This window comes from Branchiostoma floridae, chromosome 4, assembly GCF_000003815.2.
Source record: "Branchiostoma floridae strain S238N-H82 chromosome 4, Bfl_VNyyK, whole genome shotgun sequence".
Taxonomy (NCBI): Eukaryota; Metazoa; Chordata; class Leptocardii; order Amphioxiformes; family Branchiostomatidae; genus Branchiostoma; species Branchiostoma floridae.
Window position 1 is genome coordinate 28,549,180 of NC_049982.1, and position 23,609 is coordinate 28,572,788.

General features: G+C 42.4%; 1 protein-coding gene across 3 annotated transcripts in view; it reads right to left on the minus strand.

The window, feature by feature from the left end:
• LOC118413298 (fibroblast growth factor receptor-like 1) overlaps positions 1–23,609 on the minus strand; it is a 54,560-nt gene that overhangs the window by 22,293 nt on the left and 8,658 nt on the right. For 2 of the 3 annotated variants that reach the window (XM_035816602.1, XM_035816601.1), the window contains exons 2-3: positions 11,868–11,971; positions 433–705 (exon numbers count right to left, since the gene is read on the minus strand). In XM_035816602.1, the coding sequence (XP_035672495.1) occupies positions 433–705; positions 11,868–11,934 (340 nt within the window). In that variant the 5' untranslated portion in view covers positions 11,935–11,971. Of the gene's footprint in view, positions 1–432; positions 706–11,867; positions 11,972–12,912; positions 14,092–23,609 lie in introns of those variants that run through there. The other variant, XM_035816600.1, reaches the window with a different exon arrangement.

Sequence of the window (23,609 nt, forward strand, 5' to 3'; positions counted from 1 at the left end):
CCCTGTTTGAAGCCCACCATATTTGAGGGGATACGTTTCATGGGATTGGCGACCCCAATCTGCCAGGTCGAAGGTCGGGCATAAATCACCCAGGCTCTGACATGACTGAGCTGGGGAACTTGTGTGAAATTCAGATTATGTTGTGAATTTGTCATGTCAGTGTGAAGAAATGTGCAGGCTAGCTGCCCCCCCCCCTTTCCCTGGAGGCCCGACTCTAGGCCACATCCTATGTCACTGTCAGTGCTACTCAAACCATGACTTGAGATTTACCGGGAAGAATTCGAGACATCCTTGGCTGTTGTAAGATGTTACACTATTTCAAGGCCATGGTAGGATTGCTGGCGGGCTTATTTCGATAATTCGTTTGGAGAACAAATCATCTAGTCTGATACAACCTAAGCTGTTTCGTAGTAATCGATTTTGTACACTTACCTATGACGGTGAGTGAGTAGTTTACGTTGATGCTCCCGAAGCCGTTGGTCGCTTTACACGTGTAATGTCCGGCGTCGTGCGCCTCCGCGTTTTTTATCTTCAAACCCTGGCGTAGGACTCTAAATCTCGTCCAACCGCTGTGTATCGTTTTCAGGTCTTTTGTCCACATGGTGAGGGGAGGGGGGTCGCCCTCCACGGGACACGGCAGTTTGATATTCCGTCCTAATCGTACAGTTTGGTGCGTGATAACTCGTTCCGAAAGTCGAGGCGGTCCTGTCGCGGGAAATAGACAAAACAATACGTTAAGAAAAACATGTCAATATTTATCAAGGTCGTGAAATACATGGCATGCCGTTTGATATGAACGTCAACGTCAAAAATATCTACCGATGATAAAATTTGGTAACACACACCAACCAAGCAGATGCATTTTAATAAAAGATTATAGGGTGAGAAGGGCAAAGCCTTGTTGTCAAATTGAGCAAGCTGATACCATTGACATTTTTCAACAAAAAATATATCAAATATTTCCCACGAACATCATGTCTTCATAGTTTTGCTTTACGTTTTTATGGTCGACCATTTGGTCGCAAAAAAAACAACATGTGCAACACTAAGCACAGATATAAACTGTAGTCATATGAACCACACACTCAGAGGACTGAAAATACCATATTGTCTTTTCTCGCCCGCGTGTTACTCAAAAGCGGTCTCTCGGTAAACAACCTGCCCCCAAGTTGCCACTACATTGTTTTCCTTTGCGACGGGGTGCTTAAGTAAATCGTGCATTCGCACGGGGGTGAAAATATTCCGTGTTTATAGAGTTTTGCTTGCTGTCCCCCCCTTCTTGTGGACTCAGACTGCCTAGCATCCATGTGCCAAATGCCCAAGATGGCCACTTGTGTCACTAAGTCGGAGAAAAACGGGCGGACACAGCCATGTGTCGGTAAATACGTCCCCCCTCACCGCACACAAACATCTGCAAATGTGGAAGCTTCGCACAAAAATACCAAAAGTAAACAAATTACATCACCGCCCCTACATTTCATCAAAGCGAGGCTAACAATGCATGCGCACTATATCCTGTTGTCAAAAACCTTCCAAAAATCTACAAAAACTTCCCAATTATGCAAAAAAAATATCTACTTCTAAAAGCTATTCAACAATCTAAGTACCTCCTCTACTCTTTGTGTTAGACAAAGATAAAAATGAACAGAGTCCCTAACATTAAAATCAATAATTGTAAAGAGCTGATCCATAAAATAAGATCTTTTGACAAAGTGGCATTGTTGGCTAAAGGAATCGATTTAACTGGCCAAGCTGAAACCATGTCAAGTGGCCAACAACAAACAAGCCTCCATCCATACACACACTTCTGGTAATACTACATATTTTGTGCAAGCAATTGGTACTTCTGTCTTTTTTTGGACACCAAGTGTTTTTTACCTGTAGAGTATGGGCATATATAACAATGTTTTATCCAACATATAGAGTCTACCACACTTCTAAGAAGTATTGGAGGTGAGTTTTATAAATAAAAGTAACTATAATCGGTCACTTATTTGTATCTTATCTACATTCTAAGTGTAATTGAAACACCTGTTTTGTTCGTGATTTAATAGCTTTGCGTTAAATTTTCAAAAATCAAATTTCAACAAGAAAACAAGAACTGATTTTTTCCAGTCCTTTAAACTTCTTAATCTTTTCAGTCAGCTGATTTGTCCGAATGGAGAGAAGCTACCCAATCGACATTCCTTCTCACTGTTATATTTCACATCCAATTAACTCAGGAAAAAACTCAGAGGCCTGTTATGAAGCCAACTGGAACCATTGCAATCAACAGTTCCTTTCAATTTCCCTATCAGGAATTTGAAGCATGGTTGCACAACTGATAGGAATACCCTCAGTGGGCTAAGGGGCAACTTTTTGGGGGCAGGACCATTTGGATATAGGGGTGGTTAGAAAGCAGATATTTAGGAGTGACGGAAAACATCAAGACAACAACATCTTCAGTCTTCGTTTTGGATTTCGAAAGCTACGAACTTTGCTATCGCCACGTGTTGCATGACTCGAACACCATTCCATAATGACGTGAAATCTATTAAAGTCGAACGACCGCAGAAAAACAAAGTTCCCCGGCAAATTATAGCAACCAATTTCCAGGCGGATGGCAACCAAGCGTAACAAAGGGTGTTTACGTCACGACCCGGGCTCCTTATCGAGGCCGCGGAGTTTCTGTAGGATCATTAATTAGACGCGTGTTTGCGTACCAAGTCGTACGGTCTATTGTGTCGGCCTGGAAGGTCAGGGCCTAATAGTAATACACACAATGGCTAACCCCAGTTAATGAGCCATGCATGCCTTGGGACCACTGCTTGGGACAAAAGTTTGCATTTAAACTGTTACACTAAAAACCCCTTAGTTCCAAATCACAAAGACCTCTTCTCCATTTTTCTACACAAAATAACCGTCAGAAGTCATATGTCATAATCATATTCTGAAGAAAGATACATTTCGCTTATGAAACGTATGCGATGGGTATCTTGCCAACAATGGCTTGCTTTAACCAAACACATTTATCTTCTCTCTCAAAGGACTTCAAGTTCCAAGATTGTGTTGTTTTGAAAGGTAATTGGCCAGGTAATAATCGTTAGTTTTCCAAGCAGGCACACTTTTCTTTTGTGTCGTTGTCTTGACAAGAAACATTGGAACCTAGGGGAACGATTTACGACAACGTTTCTCCCGCCACTTGCTCGCTAAGCTCTGGGCTGGAGCGAGGGAATGGCATGCTAATCTCCGTTATATTAAAGTCTGGTATGCATGGTTTCCCTTTAGCTTGGCTCTAGGTAATATGGTACCCCGCTGAGAAACTTGAGGATATAAATCTAACCAACTTTCCAAGGGCTGGTCCAAAATATACATCATAAGGATCTGGGATAAATCTTCTCTCAAAAATTGCGGCATTATTTTTTACCCAGTGGTAGTAATATAGACAGTTTGCGTTCTAAACTGTGATGGTTAAGACCACCCTACTTTAAAAGAAGATGTAGTTCTATTCTACATACACAAGAGTTCAAGGCGACCCATGGATTACATTCTACCCTGGACATGTTTATGCTTCCACATATGCGGCTCCAGTAACAAAATCCTTATGGTTCGGGAAAGCCCTAGGATTAGCGAAAACGGCGTCTGTTCTTTCAATCATTTTTGCGGCCGACAAGAAGTCTATGTATCGCGCACTTCCATTTCATCTTTCACGCAGCCGTTCGCTGTATCTTATCGCGAGCGTATCAAAACTCGTCCGCCGACAGCAAGTTTTGTATCGTCTGTATCTGAGAAATAGATGACAACAAGTGTTGGTCCTTAGCCTTGGTCCAGACAGCTATAGTTTACCTAACCCTGAGAGCCCATATATTTGGGGAACCACACTCGACTTGTACCAACAAACCGGTGCCAACCGCTCTTCAGAAAATTGCAGACGGGGATATTTCAGCCCAGACACTTGGCTTATCTCGACTTGGAGACTGGAGATTACAAGCTGTTGCATGTTAGTTTTTCTTCGTGTCCAGACATTGAGATGATATGTATGTTCCCTTCCTTTAAAGATACAAGCATCACCACATTTTCTGCATACGTTTTGCACTTAAACAATACCTCTAGAAAACAAAACAACTGTTACTTCTAAGAAACTATCACTCTAAGGACCACAAAGTATTCCCCACAAAGTTTGCAACATGCGGATTGTGTTCACGTTTTCTTTTGTTTTCCTTTCTTGTCACTTGTTGCCCCACACAAATTTTCAAGGTTGTCTACTGCCCGAGAAATAACAATAAACTATGTGTCAATTTCACCTGACAAAATAAAGATTAGGTCACCAAGTTGGTAAGGAGATTGGCCACCTACTTTGTCCATTTAAATGTTTCCTTTTTTTTCGTGTGAGACAGGGTTCCAATTAGCTCATGTCTGGAATATGTTACGCCGCATTCCATCTAGCCACACTCAAAATACTTGCCTAAGAGTTATAGTAACATTGAGTTGTATTTTATAGTTTACACTGTATGAACTGCACCAAAGGGAGTGGTATAACATTAACAAGGGCTTTCCATGCCAGAGGCTACCTGGCATACTTTAATTATCACAAAATCTTTTTCACATCATAAAATGTTGACCAATTCGACACGCAGATTACGTCAAACAAAAGCAAGCCTGTATTCGCACCAGACTGAAGTTTATTTGGTGGATGAAGTAAAAAATGTAAGGTTATACTTTTGTTGACTTTTAGTGGCTACCATCTGAGTTGTGTCCGGGTTTTTTCAGAGGCTTGTCGTTCGCTGATACATTTGTTAGGGGTAAACTTGATCTTTGTGGGAACGTTTCCTTGCGGAATAAACTTTTCTCCTCGCACCCTCTTGCTTTAGGCAGGCTGGGAGTGAAGTCTCATGGCTTCCATCTTTCCTCGGCTGTGAAATTGTTCCCTTACCTCTCAGCACTGTTTATTTTTCCTCCCACCCATCTCCTGACAAACCCACCAGTATTTACTTGTTTTTCTTGACTTCTAGGAGCTAAAATTTCTGGAACCTCCTGGTTAGGTAAACATCCTTGCTTGGTGGGGCCACTCTTTACTGGGTTGACCCATGTCAGGAGAGCTTTAGGCCCACTTTACATTACGCTTTTCGCGTTAGCGGGACTGGCGTTAGCGGGGCTGCGTTAGCGGGAGCCCCGTGTAAAGAGAGTTCCCGTTAACGTAGTCCCGCTAACGTGAAATTTTCTCCCGTCCACTCCGAAGCGTACGGCCGTAGGCTCAGCGGGAGTCCCCGTCAACGCCAAACTGCGTATAAAGAGAACACGTCGGGCTCGCGTTAGCGGGAGTCAGGGTTTAGACGTTTAGCATAAAGCGCGCGCTTATTAGCATATGGCGCGAAAATGTTGGTTACAGATTTGCAAAACATTGGAGGAAAATTGCCAGCAGCGATCATGTTCATAACGCTGGGTAAGAATACAGTGATAAGAAAACAGTCTCCCGATAGTTACTTTTTTATATACTAGTAGAATGAATGTCAACCCAAAAATCAACCCGAACTACGCAAAAAAATAGTTTTCACGGCCTGCCTTTTCCGTAATGGCCACCTAGGCAGGCTCTTACGTCAATCGGGTCTGCAGTCAACCTTCAAAGCAGGCGGGATGTCAGCGAAAAATAGTCTCATTCTCACATTTTTGGACGACCTACTTTTGCACAATTTTCGTGGAAGACCTGTTATAAAATATATAAGTTCGATTCCGAATATTTTCTCCTGCAATACATCGTTACGTTGTACCGAAACCAGAAGCCGCTATTTCTGCAAATTTTGTAAGAAGTAATCCCATTACGCGTCTCCGATTGGCCGTTGCTATGACAGTGGTGGCCGTTGCTATGACATTGGTGGGGAAATTCCCGCCACATGAACTGCTGGCAGCTTGAGTTTTTACGTACGAGGTAGTTATTATACCTGCAGGAATTATGCGTATATTCACGGTTATTTCAGTACGTAGCCATAATTTAGCAGGTCATCACTGAAAGAAAGGGATCTTCTATCAAACAGTTCGCTTTGAAAGGGTTTTTAAGTGCTTTTTTATCGAAAATTTTGTGGTCGAAGTTACCGGAAGTGTCAGCGAAACAACAACGTAGTCAGGGACTTATTTCTCATGCAAGTCACGTATTTGAATTTTCAATCACTTGGTAGCGGTACGCAAACAAAAAATTAACGTTTGTTCAATATAACAACGTGCAGCTAAAAAGAACTGCCATCTTTACGGGTAGACCTTCACCAAGATTTTACATTCCACCGCGCGCCGCGGGTGTCCTGTCAGATTTCCGGGCGGTGTGTCTAAAGAGGTGCCGATAGCGGCGTCCCGATAACGGGAAATTTACCGCTAACGCGAAAAGCGTAATGTAAAGTGGGCCTTAGTTGGACTACAACTGGGAAAACCAGGCAAAGACAACAGGGGCTTGGTGTTACATTCTGCCCTGAATCTGTCATGAACTAAGAGACAAATAAGGGGCTGAGTTCTCTCAGCCAGGCTCTGTACAAAGGGACTACCATGCATTACTGTACTCGACTGGAAATACGGATTTACTCTTTTCTACTACTCCCTTAAAAACAGTAGCCATGTAACGCATTTGACTTGTGCCGTGTCTTCATTTAAAACCGATTCCAGAGTCTTCAAGAGTCAAGCGTTGGTCGCGATAGCTCGGAAAGCTTGGCCAGCATCACTCTTGCTAATGGAGAGGAGCTTAAAGTTTACAAGTAATTGGCGTAAAGGGATACTAAATTTTCACCTGGGGACCAATTACCTTGATACAGCTTGTGGCTGCTCTTAATTATGGCTCAGAACCAGACACTTCCTTTGGTACATCCTTAGTAAGTGCTCTTAGCTAGTAAACATAAACTACATACTGGACAGTCCTGAGTCTTGGGGCTATGTAATGGTGATGGTGTATACACTTGTGTACAGAGAAAATATCCCGCTTTGCCATTGCACAAAAAGTAACCGCTACTAGCTGCTATGTTGTAGCCTGGGCGCCAGACTTTTTAGCTTTGCTCCGCTTTCTCAGTTCGGCCTCGAAAGCGACCGAGACAGCGATAGAAAGCCAAAAAAAAAAGCTGGCATGCTAGCTATGTAGGCTATGCCTCTGCACTATATGTCAGGATGTGTATATACTCAAAGATCAAATCATGTTAGGTGTTAAAATACAACATAGACTAATAGTAAGGTTTCTAACATTTTTGTTGTTGGATTCTTTTTCAAAAGGATACAGTATATACTACCAAACATGTCCAGTTTTAAAATCTATACATTCCTAGAAGATTATAAGGCTGTGCCATCTCAGAAATTTTCTTTCTATCTTATCATCAGTGCTTTTAGTAACACACATCCCGAAAGGAAGTACATAAAATACTTGAGGAAGTGCTGCGTCTTCCACAATCCTTCAACGAACCTGCCAGACCCTCATAGCAAGCTTGCAATCACAACACACTGTATTAGCCGACTGTCCATATTGGACATGATTATGCATATTCTTGCTAGCAATCAACATAAAATAGATTGTCTCTTAGGTTTCTGTCTGTATACATTCCCAAGCTAAAAAAAAGGGGGAGGGGGGCAAATTTAGCTGACACATTATCTTAATCTTTCAAAGTCTATGGTGAAAAAAAGAAAGACATCTTTTCACAGACTAGACAATTCGGTCACCCACGGCATGATGGGTAAACTGCCATATGGCGCGTGCCACACCTGGAATAACGACTAATCCTGAAGGAAAAATGTCGGGAATCGTATCCCAAATTTTTCCTTTCTTCTCTTTTTACTGACAGTTTTTTTGCCAGATGGCAATTGTATTTGTCAGGCTCTGGTGTATAATCAAGCGATAGGGAACTTATGCTTCTTAACCTTTGGTGATGGTGGGGGGATCTAGTTAGGCTAGATTCCTGGGGGGCAGGGGTGGTTGTTGAAAGCTAGGAAAGGTTGCCTGACACCTAAACATATCACCCTACCCCCACAGTACCATCCTATTGAAGCGCCACAGCCTGGTACTGATTAGAAACAAAACTCTCAAAAGTCCGACTAATTTACACAATGACACAAGAAACTGGCCTTGAAGACAAATTACATTATTCCATAGAACAGACAAGTTCTAATAGTTTTTGATTTATCAAAGAGACCTACAAAAAAAGGACCTAGCTTCTTACAAATTTTACCTTTAAAACAACAACAGTTGCCCTCAAAATATGTTTTTACTCAGAGTCCAAGTGTCAAGTGCAACAATGAGGAGTGACTTTGAGTTTTTTAATCCGACAGGTCTATTTTTAGTCTTGCTTTTAAGTAGGGAGTCAATGCAATTTGGCTGGCTGACAAAGTAAGCCTTTTGACGTCTTGCACCTTGAAACCCTATATGAGGAAACTTTCTACTTACGAAAAAGCCCCCCTGCCGCACACATCAGTAGATATTTCAGACAATAACGACGCACATTAGCATGCTAAACACGAACACAACCCGTCACCGAAAATCTACCATAAGACATGTGCCTGTGGCGCTACACGCCGCGCCTTTAACCGCTGCCAAAACGTGTACACGATTAAAGAGACGTTCTAGAAACATGACCTTTCCAAACGAGGCTTCGACAAACGCTTGCCACCTTGAAAAGATTTGCCCCTCGCAACCTCTACAAGCATAGCGATCCAACCAAGTCGCTACATTTAAGTATTTATACATGATTGTCACTGCTAGACTTTAGAGATGACCTTTGTGATTTGGTGAAACCGTTGGTTAATGGCATAGGTTAGGCGCTTGTCGCTGGGTGAATTTAAAGGTAGCGATTCTGCATTTAACACTGCCGCCTTGTTACCTAATGCAAAAGGCCTGTTTGACGTTTCAGATTCTTGCATGTGCGTATAAATTATTTAATCGTATGTTTCTTTGTAAAACAAAGGAGGTTTGGTAAAACCAATCTTGCATATTCCAACTTTTTTTCCAATCTTAGAGCCTCACCAAAGTTGATACTGACACAATTCTTTACAAAATTTTAGCAAGAGGACTCCATGAAAACAAAGGGCTGGGAAAAAAACTTGCCTCAGTTGCTGAAACTGTTTTAAGTTCATATTCTAATGTAGCGCCTTTTTTTTTTTCAAATCAAACGACCGAGAAATGAAATTGGTGCGGCCTCAAACGAAGCAACGAGTCATTTCGTTTTTTTAATGTTTTCGCTCAGACATTTCAGAGCTAGAACCGGGATTTGAATAATGCAGCTTATCTAGCTACTGGCTCGAGACTCATTTAGGGGGTAAAATGAAAATCCAGGTCTTTGAAGGGATCACCTAGGAGAGTTAATTTCAGGCGCAACAAAATACCTGCTCCCATGACATTTGATATAAAAGGTTTCGCCTCCATTCAAAATTCAACAAGACAGTATGCGTCAATAAGTAACAGAAAAGTCTTGTCAAGATTCTTCCAAAACAATTCTTTTGACCTAAAATGAAGAAGCAGTTGTTTACCTTCACAAAGGAATAAAAAAAGTACTAAAATAACTGTCTAGGAGTTAATATTATCGAAAAGACATGTTACAAGTAAACGATATCCTGTCGAGATATTTCAAAACTGGCACTTGTTTACGTTCACCAAGAAATAAAAAAAATTACTAACATAACTATCTAGAAGTGAATGTTATCCAAAAAGACATGTTACAAGTAAACGATATCCTGGCGAGATATTTTGCAACTGGTTTTCCAAATGTTGGGTTAACCTTCTTTTGATCTGGGCACGCCCGCCGATGCTCTAACCGACCCCGCACCTTCTAAATACAGACGCATTGGCGGACATGAAGGCTATAGCCTTACACTTGGACGGCCCTCTGGCCCATATATGCCACCGAAATGACCCCTGTAATAAGAGGACCTTCCCCTGTAATAAAAATCACAGTGGGAGATCCACACTTTCTGGAACACCCATGCCTTCGAACACGTCTAGTTTAAAACAACTGTAATGTAAATCAACTAGCTCACTCCTTTATGGTACGGATTTTTGTCTTTCACCACTTTTGAACACTGGGGAATATGACTGAGAATAAATGGACAGTGGGTAGGCTACTACCGATATCACTGGGACATGGCTTTTACAACCATATCAGCTAGCTGATGAACGTGAGTATGGCCAAGACATACAGGGGGACAATTCAAGGGCAGAAAATGGCAACTGATCTAGAGGACATTTTCCAAATGTCTAGTATACAGTACTAGTAGCAGATAACATGTTTAGTGTAAAAATATAGCAAAATCGCTGTACAGTAAGATAACTTTATGGGGAAAACTGTTTGGAAGCACATTCATATTTATAAGACCTGAACATTTCTTGCAAAAAAAGTCTTTCTTTTTCTATGAAGAATATCTTGTATAAACCTTTATTTTCTGTGAAACGAGGATATTCATTTCTACCAATAGCTGAAGATTTCTTGCAAAGAAATTCAATTTCTTTTTTATTTTGACAATGCATATGTTGTAGGAATGTTTTGTTTGTCTTATACTTTCAGTAAACAGTTGCACAATCAACTCTTAAAGGATGTTTATTTTTCAGAAAACTTCTAAAATGTTTTGTTTTTTTACCCTGAATACACATTTTACCCCCTTTTACCCCATGCCTTCACCCCATGAGACTTTCAGTGGCTCTGTACCCTTATCCGAGAGGATTAAATTGGGGCCGAACTCTCATGTGCATCTGAAAGGCACAAATCCTCCTAAAAGAAATTTAAAAATCCTGGATTAAGTTGACTATAATTTTCGGGGCAGGACGAACAAAAGAAGTGGATGTTGATCTTTTGTCTAGTGTGTCTACAACCGAGAGGGAGATATTCTTCCTGAGATTTTATTCTTACCAAATATAGGTCATTTGGGGCTAACATTAGGGAAGGTTAGGTAAGTCAGAGTAAACAAAAAAAGAAAAAAAATTTCTGACAGAAAACGTTACTTAAAACTGGTAATCTTTTTGTGGGCAATTTGTAGATTTATGCTTTATGTAAATATCTACAAACAAGTTTTAAAAAAAAGAACTCTTCCAGAGTTTAATTTACTTGCTGAACATTGTGGTGTTAAATTGGAAACCTTGTAAAATATTTTGTGCCGACAGGATTTCTAGAGGCGTGAAGTTCTTCCCCACTCGATAATATTCACACCTAGGCCAGAAGTGTGCAAAGAAGATTCCAGGATTTAGAGGGGAGGGGGGCGAATTCCCGGAAATGTGTTCATTTCATAATGTAAAAACATTTCCCCATTTTCAACATACGGAAAGTTCTTTTCAAAAAGACAGCCACTAAATGTACCAATAGCCCGAGGCTAGGATTTCCCGTCCTTTTCATTGGCATGAACACCTACTGTTTAGGGGCAACCCCAATTTTCCGCTAAAAGGGGCACGAAAAAGAAGTTGGAGCGTTGACTGGCAGCAAGATTGAGCTCAGATAAAATCGTCACAAATCGTCTGACAAGTTTGGGTGGAGAAAAATTAGCAGGAGGAATTCGTAACGCTGTGGTTGGGGAGAGGAGAAGGCATGGTGGCTCGTCCGTGAGACTTCTTGTCCAAACAGTCCATAACATTCCTCCCCGTCCATTCATTCTTGGCAAATTTAGATTGAAGACCAGTTTCTTCCCTCTCCCTCCCTTTTCTTTCTTTTCCCTAAAGAGTGGGGCAGGGCCTTTTTTTATTCATTCCTCCCATTAATTGTGGTGCGCTGCTGCGAAAATAATAGTCTCCACTGTATGCTGACTAATGAGCGACCAAACGACCATCATTTACACGACAATGTTCAATGCTCACTCAATGGGACAACTCTAGTGGAAAATCTACACAAATTTGCCACACATTTTCCTTGTTTAGAAGTGTGAAGAAATGGAGGAAAAATAATGATCCTTACCTCGAGCTCCCAGTGTTGATTGGACATGTAGGAAAAACAAGAGTGCGGTCCACAACATCGCCATCATCTGTTGTACAGGTCTTCTTACACTCGAGTCAGAAAATCTAGAGAAAGAAGAAGAAAAATCATCAACTAGGTGATAATGAGGAGGCATTATTAAGGCATTAGCGTTCTTTTGTTCGATCAGACACCACGGGGAATTAATGAACCACTCAAATAGACTCACAGACAATGTGTTCAATTCTAAGGTCCACCTCCCACTGTTTTTTTTTTCTACTCCCCCCAAAAAACAATTTCCTTCCAATTTGTGTCCAAGTAAATTATTCCCTCTCTCCGTTTTCAGTTAACTGTTTAGCTTGCAAGTTTGGAAGGAAGCCGAACAAAAAAATATACGGCTTTCTGGCTCTTCAAGGCCTTGGTGTTTTGTAAACAAATAGAAGGAAAAAAGGGGTAACATTAGTAGAAAATAACCTCCCATGCTCACTTTGACATTTGCTTGTCGGTTCAACTACAACAAAAACATACACTTTCCAACCAAACAAATAAAAAACCTTACACTATATTTGGTGGTAAAAATGTTGTAACCACCCAGACTGAAAAAAAAGGACCTGCACAACATAATTGTCCAGAGCAGGCGATGAATATGCAAGATAGTATTGCAAAGCACACAAGATCTGGAGATATTGTAAACAAGTCCGGCGGTAAAATCACCTCTCGATGGACTTCGACCCCTTTACGGGAGCCATGCCACTTCATAGACCACAAACTCTATCTGTACGCAAAAAAAAAAAGGTGGTCACTCTTACTATTCTTAGGTTATTTCTAGGTGGATTCAAATAAACATTCGCTAGTAGATATACCAAGTGGTTGGGTTGTTTGGCACGAATGAAGGGGTCTAATTTGACCGGGCTTCGAACCCGTAACGTCCGGTACTGAACATCAAAACCCGTGAGCGGCCATCTGTAAAAGAACCCCTCGCGCACAACACAAACATACACAGATATGGGTGAGTAGTGGGAGCAAGAGAGAGAGTTAGACAGACAACCTTCTAGAGCAGCTTGGGTGGGAATGATGGCTAGGTAGTTCCTTCTTTTTCCTCCTTTCCGCCTCGCAACCTCGACATATCAAGTCCCGGAGAGAGTCCATTCTGTAGTCCTCGCACATGACTGTTGTTGTAGTTAGTCCGTCCACACGACGATATTCCCGACAACAACTTCAGCAGGGACGGGGGCAACAGGTCCCGTGACGTCCCCCACACACAGACAAGAAGTCACAACAGTCTCGATTCCTGGTATTTAGCGGTCCTGGTTGAGCATTTTGCCGGGAAAATGTTGGATTGTTGTTGTGAGGACCGCTGAGTGCACCACGTTCCCCTGCCGGTCGCGCCACTCACTCAACGGCGCTACAAAAACTCGCTACAGGAAAAATGCAACAGGTCCCACTGCGGCTATGAATCAATCGGTGGAAGGACTTTTCCTACCAAAAGCCCGTGCCAGTTCCACTTTAGGCCATTAACGCTCGAAAAGAATGATGTCCGAGGGTACCACGGCGAGGAAATTTTGTTTTCAAAAGCTTGTTTACCCCGCAAATACCAACAGAAAATGCCTGCCGCGGATAGAATGACACCCCCTTCGGCCAGCGGTGCCACGGTTTCCCGAGCGGACTCGCTGCCTTCTTCCGCCGCCTGGAGCCGATCGTCGACCAGGATGTCGCTGCCACGCGGCCCGGCGTGATACTTGTAGTCCTCCCGGCAGGGATTCCTCGTCTCCAGGGTCCCTGCTGGGCTACAACACGGCAAAAAATCCAATCAGGGCCGTCGGTGGTGGGGCTACGTCAGTGGTAGTCCAACGGGGCAGGCGTGTTTGGCTGGGAGTGCAACCCGAACCGTGTAAGCTCCACTCCCGGCCCCCTCCGATTCACAAAGCCGCCCAAACCCGCCTTTCACATGCTAATGTACTCCTCCAAATCTTCGTCCACCGACTTCCAATCCCATTGGAGGCCGGAAATCGTCCCAAATCGACGATATATCGTCCCGAGAAAAACTTGGTGGCCCAGACCCTAGCGGGAGTGCTCCCAAACTCTGAACCTGAGAGCTCACAAATGGGGGCGAGCCGTTCTGTTTGAATAGAGTCACATGAAAAGGGCCCGTTCAAGTGCCCATGTCCTAATACCGTGTGCGGGTAGGGTTTCACTCGCTGCTCTGGAGCGGGCTCTGCTCAAAGGCGGCGCGAGTAGGGGAAACAAAGGGCCCAGCGCAACACAACACCCCTTATGTAGAGGCCAGAGACCTGGACGGATCCTGTGGGGGGAATGGGTGAAGTACTATGAAGGGGGGTATATGTTCTCACATTTCTTAATCTACGATTGGAGCAAACAAAGAAATATCAAAGAAAAACAATAATATCATATTTACCCGCCAATCAAGTTTGAAAAAATCGTGGATCAGATCATTTTATCATAAATGGTCGTTTTGTGGTGGTGAAGGGATATGCTTTGTTTACTTTTTAGCAAATACCGAGCCAATCTAAGAAGTCATCAAAAAGTACTCCATTTTGAAAGATGTCAGAAACTATGAGTCACGCAAAAAACGACCACCAGAAAAGGGGGTGTATTACTTGCACACGACTTTATACTATGATAGCTACCCTAGCACACTACAACAATCCATATAATCTCATAATAGTAATGATTTTCATGTGATATCACTATTTGTTAAGACTAAGACACGCCCAAGTAATAGAGAGATGGCGAGGCACTTTTTACGTACTTTTGTTTGTTATGCGTTTTTTACGCATTGCGTGCGTTCTAAGATCCACAATGCGCTCCCAGGACAAAGTAAATCCGGAAGTTTACAGAATGAACTGTCTGTAAGGTTTAAACCCGGTATGTTTTATTCTCCGACTCCCAGGTGCAAAAAGGCCTCTCTTGTCAAAAGCTTTCACAAAATCATCAAAATGTACGTATAATAAAAACAAAATATTATGAATTTCTTTAAAAACAATGTCGAGCGTTACATAAAAGAAAAATTTTACTAGTATGTTTTGTTATATAAATGAATAAACGGGCATATGTGTAATGGAAAATGCCATTATGGTTCAATAGCCTGGGTTGTTTACATTGGTTTCAGTTAAAGATTGTAAAAAATTAACCACGTTGGTGCTGTAATCTGCGCAATGTCAACAAACCGCGCGCTACAAAGATGGAAGGTCCCATTGGGAGTGGAGGGGGTGGCGTCTGTAGCGACTGAAACCCATCCAAGCATGCAGGGGTCACGGGTTAGCGGTTCCGTGCAAAGGACCATGAAACTGGCGACAGAAGACGGAGTTTTCTCGTGGCCTCAGGGCGGGAAGCGCGAACGAGAACACCCCGCATATTTTCCACCACATTTAGGGGTCATCCTGGCCAAACCATGCGCGGTCGGGGGCCCTGTCTGACAGACGAGACCTTCTACTAGCGGACAAGTGCAGCCTGCCAAATAAGGCATATGGACGAGCACACTATGTCCAAGGGGATACAAGGCACGATAAAATATACTGTAAAAGAATAAGTGTTTGCAGAGACTTAATCTAACGGTATGGAAGAAGATGAGATATTTATTAATAGTTTAAACTTTGTAGTTAAAAGAAGGTTCTAGGCGGGCAGATGACAGAACAAAAAATTTAGCGTCGTGGCAACCTCCCATGACAACCGCGAACATATAAAGTCACCGCCAACATTTCCTCTTCTACAGTATAGTTCAAAACTGTGGAAATTCTTTCGTTTTTCAGAGTATTTTCCTGTTTTGTTGCTTTTTTCGTTTTTCTAGGAAATAGATATCAACTGATAAAAAAGATACATTTTGTCTTATTTCAAGAGAAACGAACCATCATTTTGACGAAAAACAAAAATAAATAAGAAACGTTAACGTTGATAAAACTGGAATCAGTTTGTGTCAATGAAAGATAGTTTTGTAACTATTACTAACATCACTGCCCCTTTTTAATTTAGAGTTCCCTTTGATATAATTTTTTCTTCTAAGTTCATTAGTTAGCTACATGAAAAGGTTTGTCGGTGGTTTAAAGCATATTGGTTATCAAAAGTATGCAAATTATCGAATGATCTATCGATGTATATTCATGATCGGAAAATAACAAAACTCACCAATTAGCAAAACACACTCGATCTTCAACCCAAACAATCGCAGATGCTCGCTAAAACTCACAAATGACTTATAAGTGTGTATTTAAACTAATTCCTCTTGGAAACGCTTTTTGATTTCAGTATAAAATGGTTAAAAAAATGTTTGTATGGTCAAGAAACAAGAAAAATCCGTGTACATGTTGCGGGATAAAAGATGAAGGCGTGCGATCCCGAGCAGAGAAGATGGAACACATTTCATCTTCAATTTCAAGACCCCGCAGAGATGGGTTCGTCCACGGGTCAGGTCTAATTTCTACCGACAAGTGTGTCAGCTCACCCTGGTTAGCCTGGGCGCCAGACTGTTTCCAGGGGCTCTTCGCAGGCCAGCTCCTCGGCTGTAGGGTCCACATGCCCCCGAGGAAATTTTACCACAGAGCCCCCTACTTCTTCCCCTGTAATAAACCATGCTTTTGGTGGTGTTTCTCACGATTTAACTCTCGGGGATAGTGGTAAAGTGTTCTTGAAGGAATTGTGGCCGCCTAGAGCCGAGAAGGCTGACCTGCGTAAAGCCTGGATGCCAGTCTTATTTCAGCTCTAGACGTCGAATGCTCTCATGGTCGGTTCCGGACAAGAAAGACTGGACCCCAAAATCGTGATAAAATATTCAAATGACAGACGATAGATCTAAGTCTCAGTCTTTTTGGCCCGAAAACCGACCTACTACTAGAGAGTGTGCTGACGTAGACTGGACGCCAGACTGTTTCCAGGGCTTTCAGCTAGACCAGCTCCTCGGCCCCAGGGCCAACACGTGCCCCAAAGGAAAAATTAAGGGTGGATGGCGGCAAGTTCGCCCTGAAGCCAAGGAGTTGGCCTGTTGTGTAGGCCCTAAAAACCTCAAAAGTATGACATCCAGGAACTAGCACTAAAGCTATAAAGACTGGCTCATCTAGGCTAGCCTATGTCGACCGTTGAAACTGTCTTGTACCCAGGCTATTCTCCGGTCAGCAAGACTAGGTGAAATCAAGCCAAGATGTTAGCTCATATCCAACCAAGCCTGCGGCCATCCACCAAAAGATGAGACAGGAAATGGAATATTCTCCCACCGTGCTTTTTTTTCTTTCCTTCTTCAGAACATCAAAAGATGTGCCCAGAATGAAATACTAATGATGTCAAAGCGGTGCGCTCTTTGATGAAAGTAATGGGCTTGTTAGTGCACCGCGTGTTGTTCTGAAGACAGGCGAACCGCTAACCACAAGAGAACCGTTCAAAACGCCTTCAGGGGAAAAGTTCGGGATCATTTCATCCCTAATGATCTCCTAGTGTGTATATATAGCACAAGCGACCACTGCCTACTACTAGGTTCAATCACCGTATATAATGTTGTGATCTGAACGCATACATTCTGTGATAATTGTATAAGCCCCGGATATGGCGATCAAAAATTCTAGGTGTTGTTTTATAGGAAGCAGGTGTAGTTGTTTTGAAACGTTTATTTCTTGGTCACAAAAGGTAGGAATACGACAATCTAGATCTTTGAAACTGAAACGTTCGCTGCCAGTACCTACGTTAACGATATTTGGACCTGACCAGTGGAGGAGGTACTAAAACACTGATTTACTTAGACTATACGTCCCAAACCGAAATTACGATGTGACTATTTCCAATCACCCACCCCATAGTAAAAAAAAAAGAAACTATACTTAAACACACATCAAATGCTCATGGAAGCTCATCTGTGTTGGTTGTAATCATAGTAAAATGCTTAAATGACTTAAATTTCTTGCAACACAAAGATATACACGGATTAAGCTTGTCTAAACTCTTTTGACCAACTGCTGACGTCACGCATCCGCCGAGATCACGTGTTAATAAGACGACGTGTCTGTAACTCTCGCGAGTTTACGTTCTGAAGTGACTGGTCATTAGTATTCATCCTGATGAAGACGACTGTGGTCGTTAAAAATTTGATCCGTGTATAATGTATACCTTTGAATTGGAAGAAAGTTTAGCATTGTACTACATATCAAATGCCATAATCATATTCATAAGACTATGAAACCACCAAGCAAACCTCTTAATTGGAGATGACAGGAAAGATTATGCAGACAGTCGCCGGCGTCTGTCACAACAATGGTGAGATCTTATCACACACATCAGCATGTTTCTGTACCAATCCTCGCGGGCCTGTCTGCCCTAGCGAACCGCTCAGGTATGTGGAGGTACCCTAAATAATGACTGATCGTCTGCAACACTAACAGTGACGCTTCAAAGTTCCCTTAGTAGCATCACTGAGGTATTTGGGGGGGAGGGGGGGGGGGGGGTCACTCTAAATCTCAGACGTCATCAGAGGTATAAAGGTAGCAGGCTTCACCCAACTTTCTAGCAACTTTGTTGTTACTTTACCCCCATGAAAAGACTTTCTAAGCTGCAAGCAAAATTCTGTAACATTCAGAACCAACCATGTCCAGAGCTTCCATTTCCGCAAGGGTACCAATGCTGTAAGAAAAGGGATACGTTCGCGGTGGCTTTATCTTCGTTTTTAACTTCTTCACACGAATCACAGCAAACGTAAAAAAAAAACACCGCGAATATTTTCTATTTTACAGTGAAACAGTTGGTACTTGTTAATTTAAATTCCCCGCGAACATTTTGCCGTTTGGGGTAGTTTGACATGTTTGAAGGTCTTTAGGATTTATCATTCGCTGGGAAGGAATTTTGCAGAGTCATCTGAGGAGGAAGAGAGATAGTTGGGGATAATTGGGTATATGAGAGACATGTGGTGGGATGTTTGTGAGCTCCCCAGCATTCAAGGCGCCTTCAAGAAATTGGGGCAAGATGTCTCCGAGACGGAAGACAAGAAAGGAGAGGGAACGAAGAAGATGTTGAGAAGTTTCCGCCTAGTCTGCCTTCGGTGATTCGAAACAGCAAGTCAGCTATCGTCCTTGTCGAAGAGTTATGTTTTCCTAAATGAGAATTGTCTTTTTCGACCTTTTAAACATTTAGATATGGTCCCGGTGGACCAGTGGATGACATAGATAGATAGAGAGAGAGGGGGGGGGGGCAAAGAGGGAGTGTGTGAGAGAGAGAGAGAGAAAGAGAAAGAGAAAGAAACTTTGAGAGAAAAAAGAAAGAGAAAGAAAGAAGGGAAATTAAGAATTTGAAGAAAGAAAGAGGAAGAGGGAAAACGCACGACAAAGAAACAGAAGAAAGAAGAAGTAAACTAAGGGAGATAAAGAAAGAAAGAGAGAGAGAGAGAGTAGAAGGAAAGAAGGGAATAAAAAGGCAGGAAAGAAACGAAAGAAGGTGGAAAGAAAGAGAATAGAAAGAAGGGAAGGAAGAAATCGGCAGTGAAGAAAAAAGAAAATGAATAATGTGGTAAAGAAAGAATGAATTGATGAAAGAAAGAAAGGGATTATAAAAACAACATAATTCCCGCGTAACCGTTCGTCAACACGTCATTAGCCTGAGTCGATGTAAACCGCCCCACCATTGGCTGCGGTCCCAGCCAACAACGGCTCGTGCCGTCCCTCCCTTCAAAAATGATTGACAGGGCGCAGCTTGGGGTAGCAACAGTTCATTTAACTCTCCACGGGGAACCCTCGTAAATTTCGCATCGCGCCAGGATTAAAACGGAAAACCACTGACACGTCCAACTCGCCTGGCTAAACCTAAATAAGGGGATAAGGGGGTATTTGCAAATGAACGTCTGTCCAAATTATTTTGTTTAGACCTGTCTGGAAGAGAAATCCAGGACGACACAATGATTTACTCTGACTGACAGATACGGACTAATATCTCATTACCTTGTTTAAGAAGTAGGGTAAAGGTCTAGGATCTTCAATTCCTTTACTTGTAGACTAAACTTTTAAGTTTCAATCGGCGTAAAGAAAAATGCATGCGTATGGTCTATGCAAGTCCTATTTCCAAGAATTGTTTTGGAAGCATGTCTTGTTGATTGATTGATTGATTGATTGTTGTAACTCATATATAGGTCAAACGTGTTGAAACGAATGTTAGGTCCCTCTAGTAGGAGCCAAAATGATCATCTATGTGATATTCTACCCTCAACATGCGTTGGGCACTATCGTCACTGAAAAATATACTTTATATATCCTCTTGAAATCAAGATCTGCAAGACAATGCATATTTCTGTCAGTTCCTTTTTTCTACAATAACGATCAGTTTAGACTCTAAATTTGTATAGAAAAGCGTTGTCAAGTTCTCAATAGATAATGGTTGGTTGGTTGGTTAACGTTGTACAAAATTGTCAACGAACAGACGCAAGCATAACGCTAGTTCACCTTTTTCCATGCAGTAACCTATGTCCGTTATTTGAAAAGCAGAGGTATACGTATTTGGAGATATCAAGTGGGCTAACGGTGGTTTCAAAGTGCAATATCTTTAAAATACATCTTGTTTAGCAATTTAAAACAACCTTCCGTCGCATTTACATCCCTAAATACCCAGTTTATTTTAAAACAACGGATATAGGTTACCCCGCGGATAAAGGTAAACTAGCGTCAATTGGGCCCCGAATTACTGTCCTCGCCGCCAAATGCTTCAGATAAGACTTCACAGAAAAACAAATGTCTTCCCCCGCCCTTGTGTCATTGGCCTTGGCCGGCTACCCAGTTCTTTCATCTGTTTGCTCCAAGCGCAGATGTCAGGAAGAACGCGGTTTATATTAGGGCTGTACTGTCGAGGTCGGGAGTGAGCTCTCTTTCAGCACCTTGTTTATCACCGACATTTGTATGACGCCCAGAAGCGCTAGTAGTACCCTGGGAGCCAGACAGGACCGGGTAGCTAGCGAGTTTTGTTCGGGGACCCAATGCAGTCAGCCCGCAGATCTCACATTAGTGCTTCGGAGCTTAAACTCCCCGGGTGCTAATAGGAGATTGGCGGACCTGACTGTCTTGGGCCACCGAATAAACTGTCCTAGCTGCCTGATCCCAGCTGGCTCCCAGGGTACGCTAGTAGTAGCCAGACTCCGGTAGTAAGGCCTATGTCACATTTCCAAACCGGGGCCCGGCCGGGTAGCTTTCGGAAACGAAACGTATGATATAAAAGACACCAAAGTGCACAGGATGTAAAAAGAATACTCGTTATTTGGGTATATTTTTACGCTTACATTTCTGTTTTTGGTTTCCACAAACAGCCCGGTCAGGCCCCGGTTTGGAAACGTGACGTTAGTCTAACAAGGCTAACTTTCTGATATGGTCGCTTTTTAACTCTTGGTAAAGGAAAAGTCCCATAGCCTTTTTGTGGGCGTATGAACAGTGGGTTGTTATACACTGTGTCTAGAATACGATACTGGAAGGCTGAGCCCGTCCCTCTCCTTCCACCACCCTTTACTTCCCCAACCGAAGTTGGGGGGGGGGGGGGAGGGGGGCACTTTTACACCTGGTGGAGTAAGGTATACGATATACGCAATTCTCTATACAGAAGGCTGTCATTTTATACACAAGGATTTATCCAATGATGGACCTGAAGTGCAAATTCAAATACATAATGACACGTGACAATGGAAAATATATCAAAGAAGTTTAGACATTAGAAATTCCCCAAATGATAGTAAAAGCCTCCAATGATTGTAAGAAACTTATCCCATACTACAACTCTATTATTATTAGTTAGATAAGTCTTAAGTTATGTTATAGCACTGTAGTTATGTATATGCCATACTTTGTACCTCGTACAATTGTTGTGCAATAAGGTTATATACCGAAAGTGCCTTTCGCAATTAAGGGCACAAGATCAGATATCGTGAGATGGCGGACTTACAATGTGTTAGAACCAAATGGAGCGATGATAAGTACAGTATTGACTCCTGACAGTCGCTAACAGTCGTTTGTCTGCGTTTCCTGTGAACTGTCCCTGGGCGTTCCAGATCATCGACGCCTTGTCATAGATATAACTGAAGACTACAAATGACCTCCTTCAACGCACAAGACAAGAACGAGATTGGGTAGGGGTTGGGACAACAGATGCAAAGGAAAATGGCCTGGAACTGAATACGAGGTGGCAAAAAGAAAGTATGTGAGAATCACCGACAATATGGTAGAAGAAGGAAAATATCGTTTGTTTTTGATACTCCACATGCAAAATGCTCTTGTTCGAATTTCTCACATAAGAGAAATGCCGGGCAACTGGAAGTGATCGTTAAGAACATATCTACGTGAACTTGAAGAATTTGTGTCAAGGAAAGCGAACCTTCCGCGTAGAGAACTACGGTGTGACACGTGCACCGGCAAACAGAAAGATTGCGCCCCCTAGCGGTCACATGATCCTTCCCTGCATTTTGCCAAGATCTAGAGTTACGTTTTTCCAACAAAAGATGTCACAATCATTTGCTTTTTGTTTGTTTGTTTGTTATCTTGTCATCTGTCACTCTTCTCCTGATACTTAAAGATCTCATTTCGAAATTCAAGAAAGCAGACTTTCCCGGGATTGTGTCCAATGACAGTTTATCCGGGACCATTTTGGTACCTGTGAGCCAAGATTAGATCATCAACCGTTGATCGTTTTGGGGTCAGGATAGAATTTTAGACACAAGCGAGGGACCGTCATTCATTGTTTACTGACGTATACATTTGATACACTGAATCTATCTTCTAAAAGTGCAGCTATCAATGTCAGTACTTCCGGCTCTTAGTGCGACAATGTTTCCAATGTTGTCCACGGTTATCGGAAGTGGTCAGGAGAACATAACCACCTTTTAGTCAAGTTTTGAGATATCCGTCTCACTACGTGTGGATAGATTTCATATCATGACACCAGCAACTAGATGAACAAAGTCATCGAGATAGCAGACTCTCTCTATGATGTAACTTTTCGAAATAGTCATGGTTTTGACGGGGTAGTCAGGTTTCTACTCTTTCCCTAGGTTCTTGCTTTTTCATCATACTCAATAACAGAAGCCCCCCACCCCCACCTTTTCAAGGTTGAAAACCCACCTGTCTAGAACGATGTACAAACACACCTGTTCGGCCTCAGAAACAACAGGGGTTCACTCGGTTGCAAGAGTCTCCAGGTAACGTTCTTCCAGACAAGCCACAAGACGCCCAAACTTCTTAAAACTCCCCTTGTGCGACCGCAAGATGTCTATCACAACTGTCTATCACAAAACCCCAGAAAAAAACGACAACACTAGAAATATTCGGAAATCACGGTATTCTAGTTTTCACGCTCGAGAGTACCTCAAATGTTAACATGCATGGCTGACCAACAAAAACGTACTAGAGCAACGTAATGCTGCAAGAATGTCCACCACAACACAGGAGTCAGCACATAGTGAAATGTTAGACCTGTTTCAAAACAGTAACGCTATCCCCGTGCTTTAGTTCTTCATTATGTTTGGGTTATTGTTCGCCATATTTTGCTTCTGAATAACAAGTATTTCAGGCAGGAACAAACACAATTGTGTGTTGTGGAGCCTAGCGAGGTCACGGTTGTTGGGAGAGACGAAAAGGGGACTCAGTTTTGCGGTGAAAGACGGCAAAAACTTGACACTTCTTGTGATGAACCCTGGCGGCCTGCCACACAACAACCTATTGCTTATGAATAGAATTTGGGGATCCAAATAGAATTGAGATCCAAATATGGATTCACTCGTTTTCATCAACA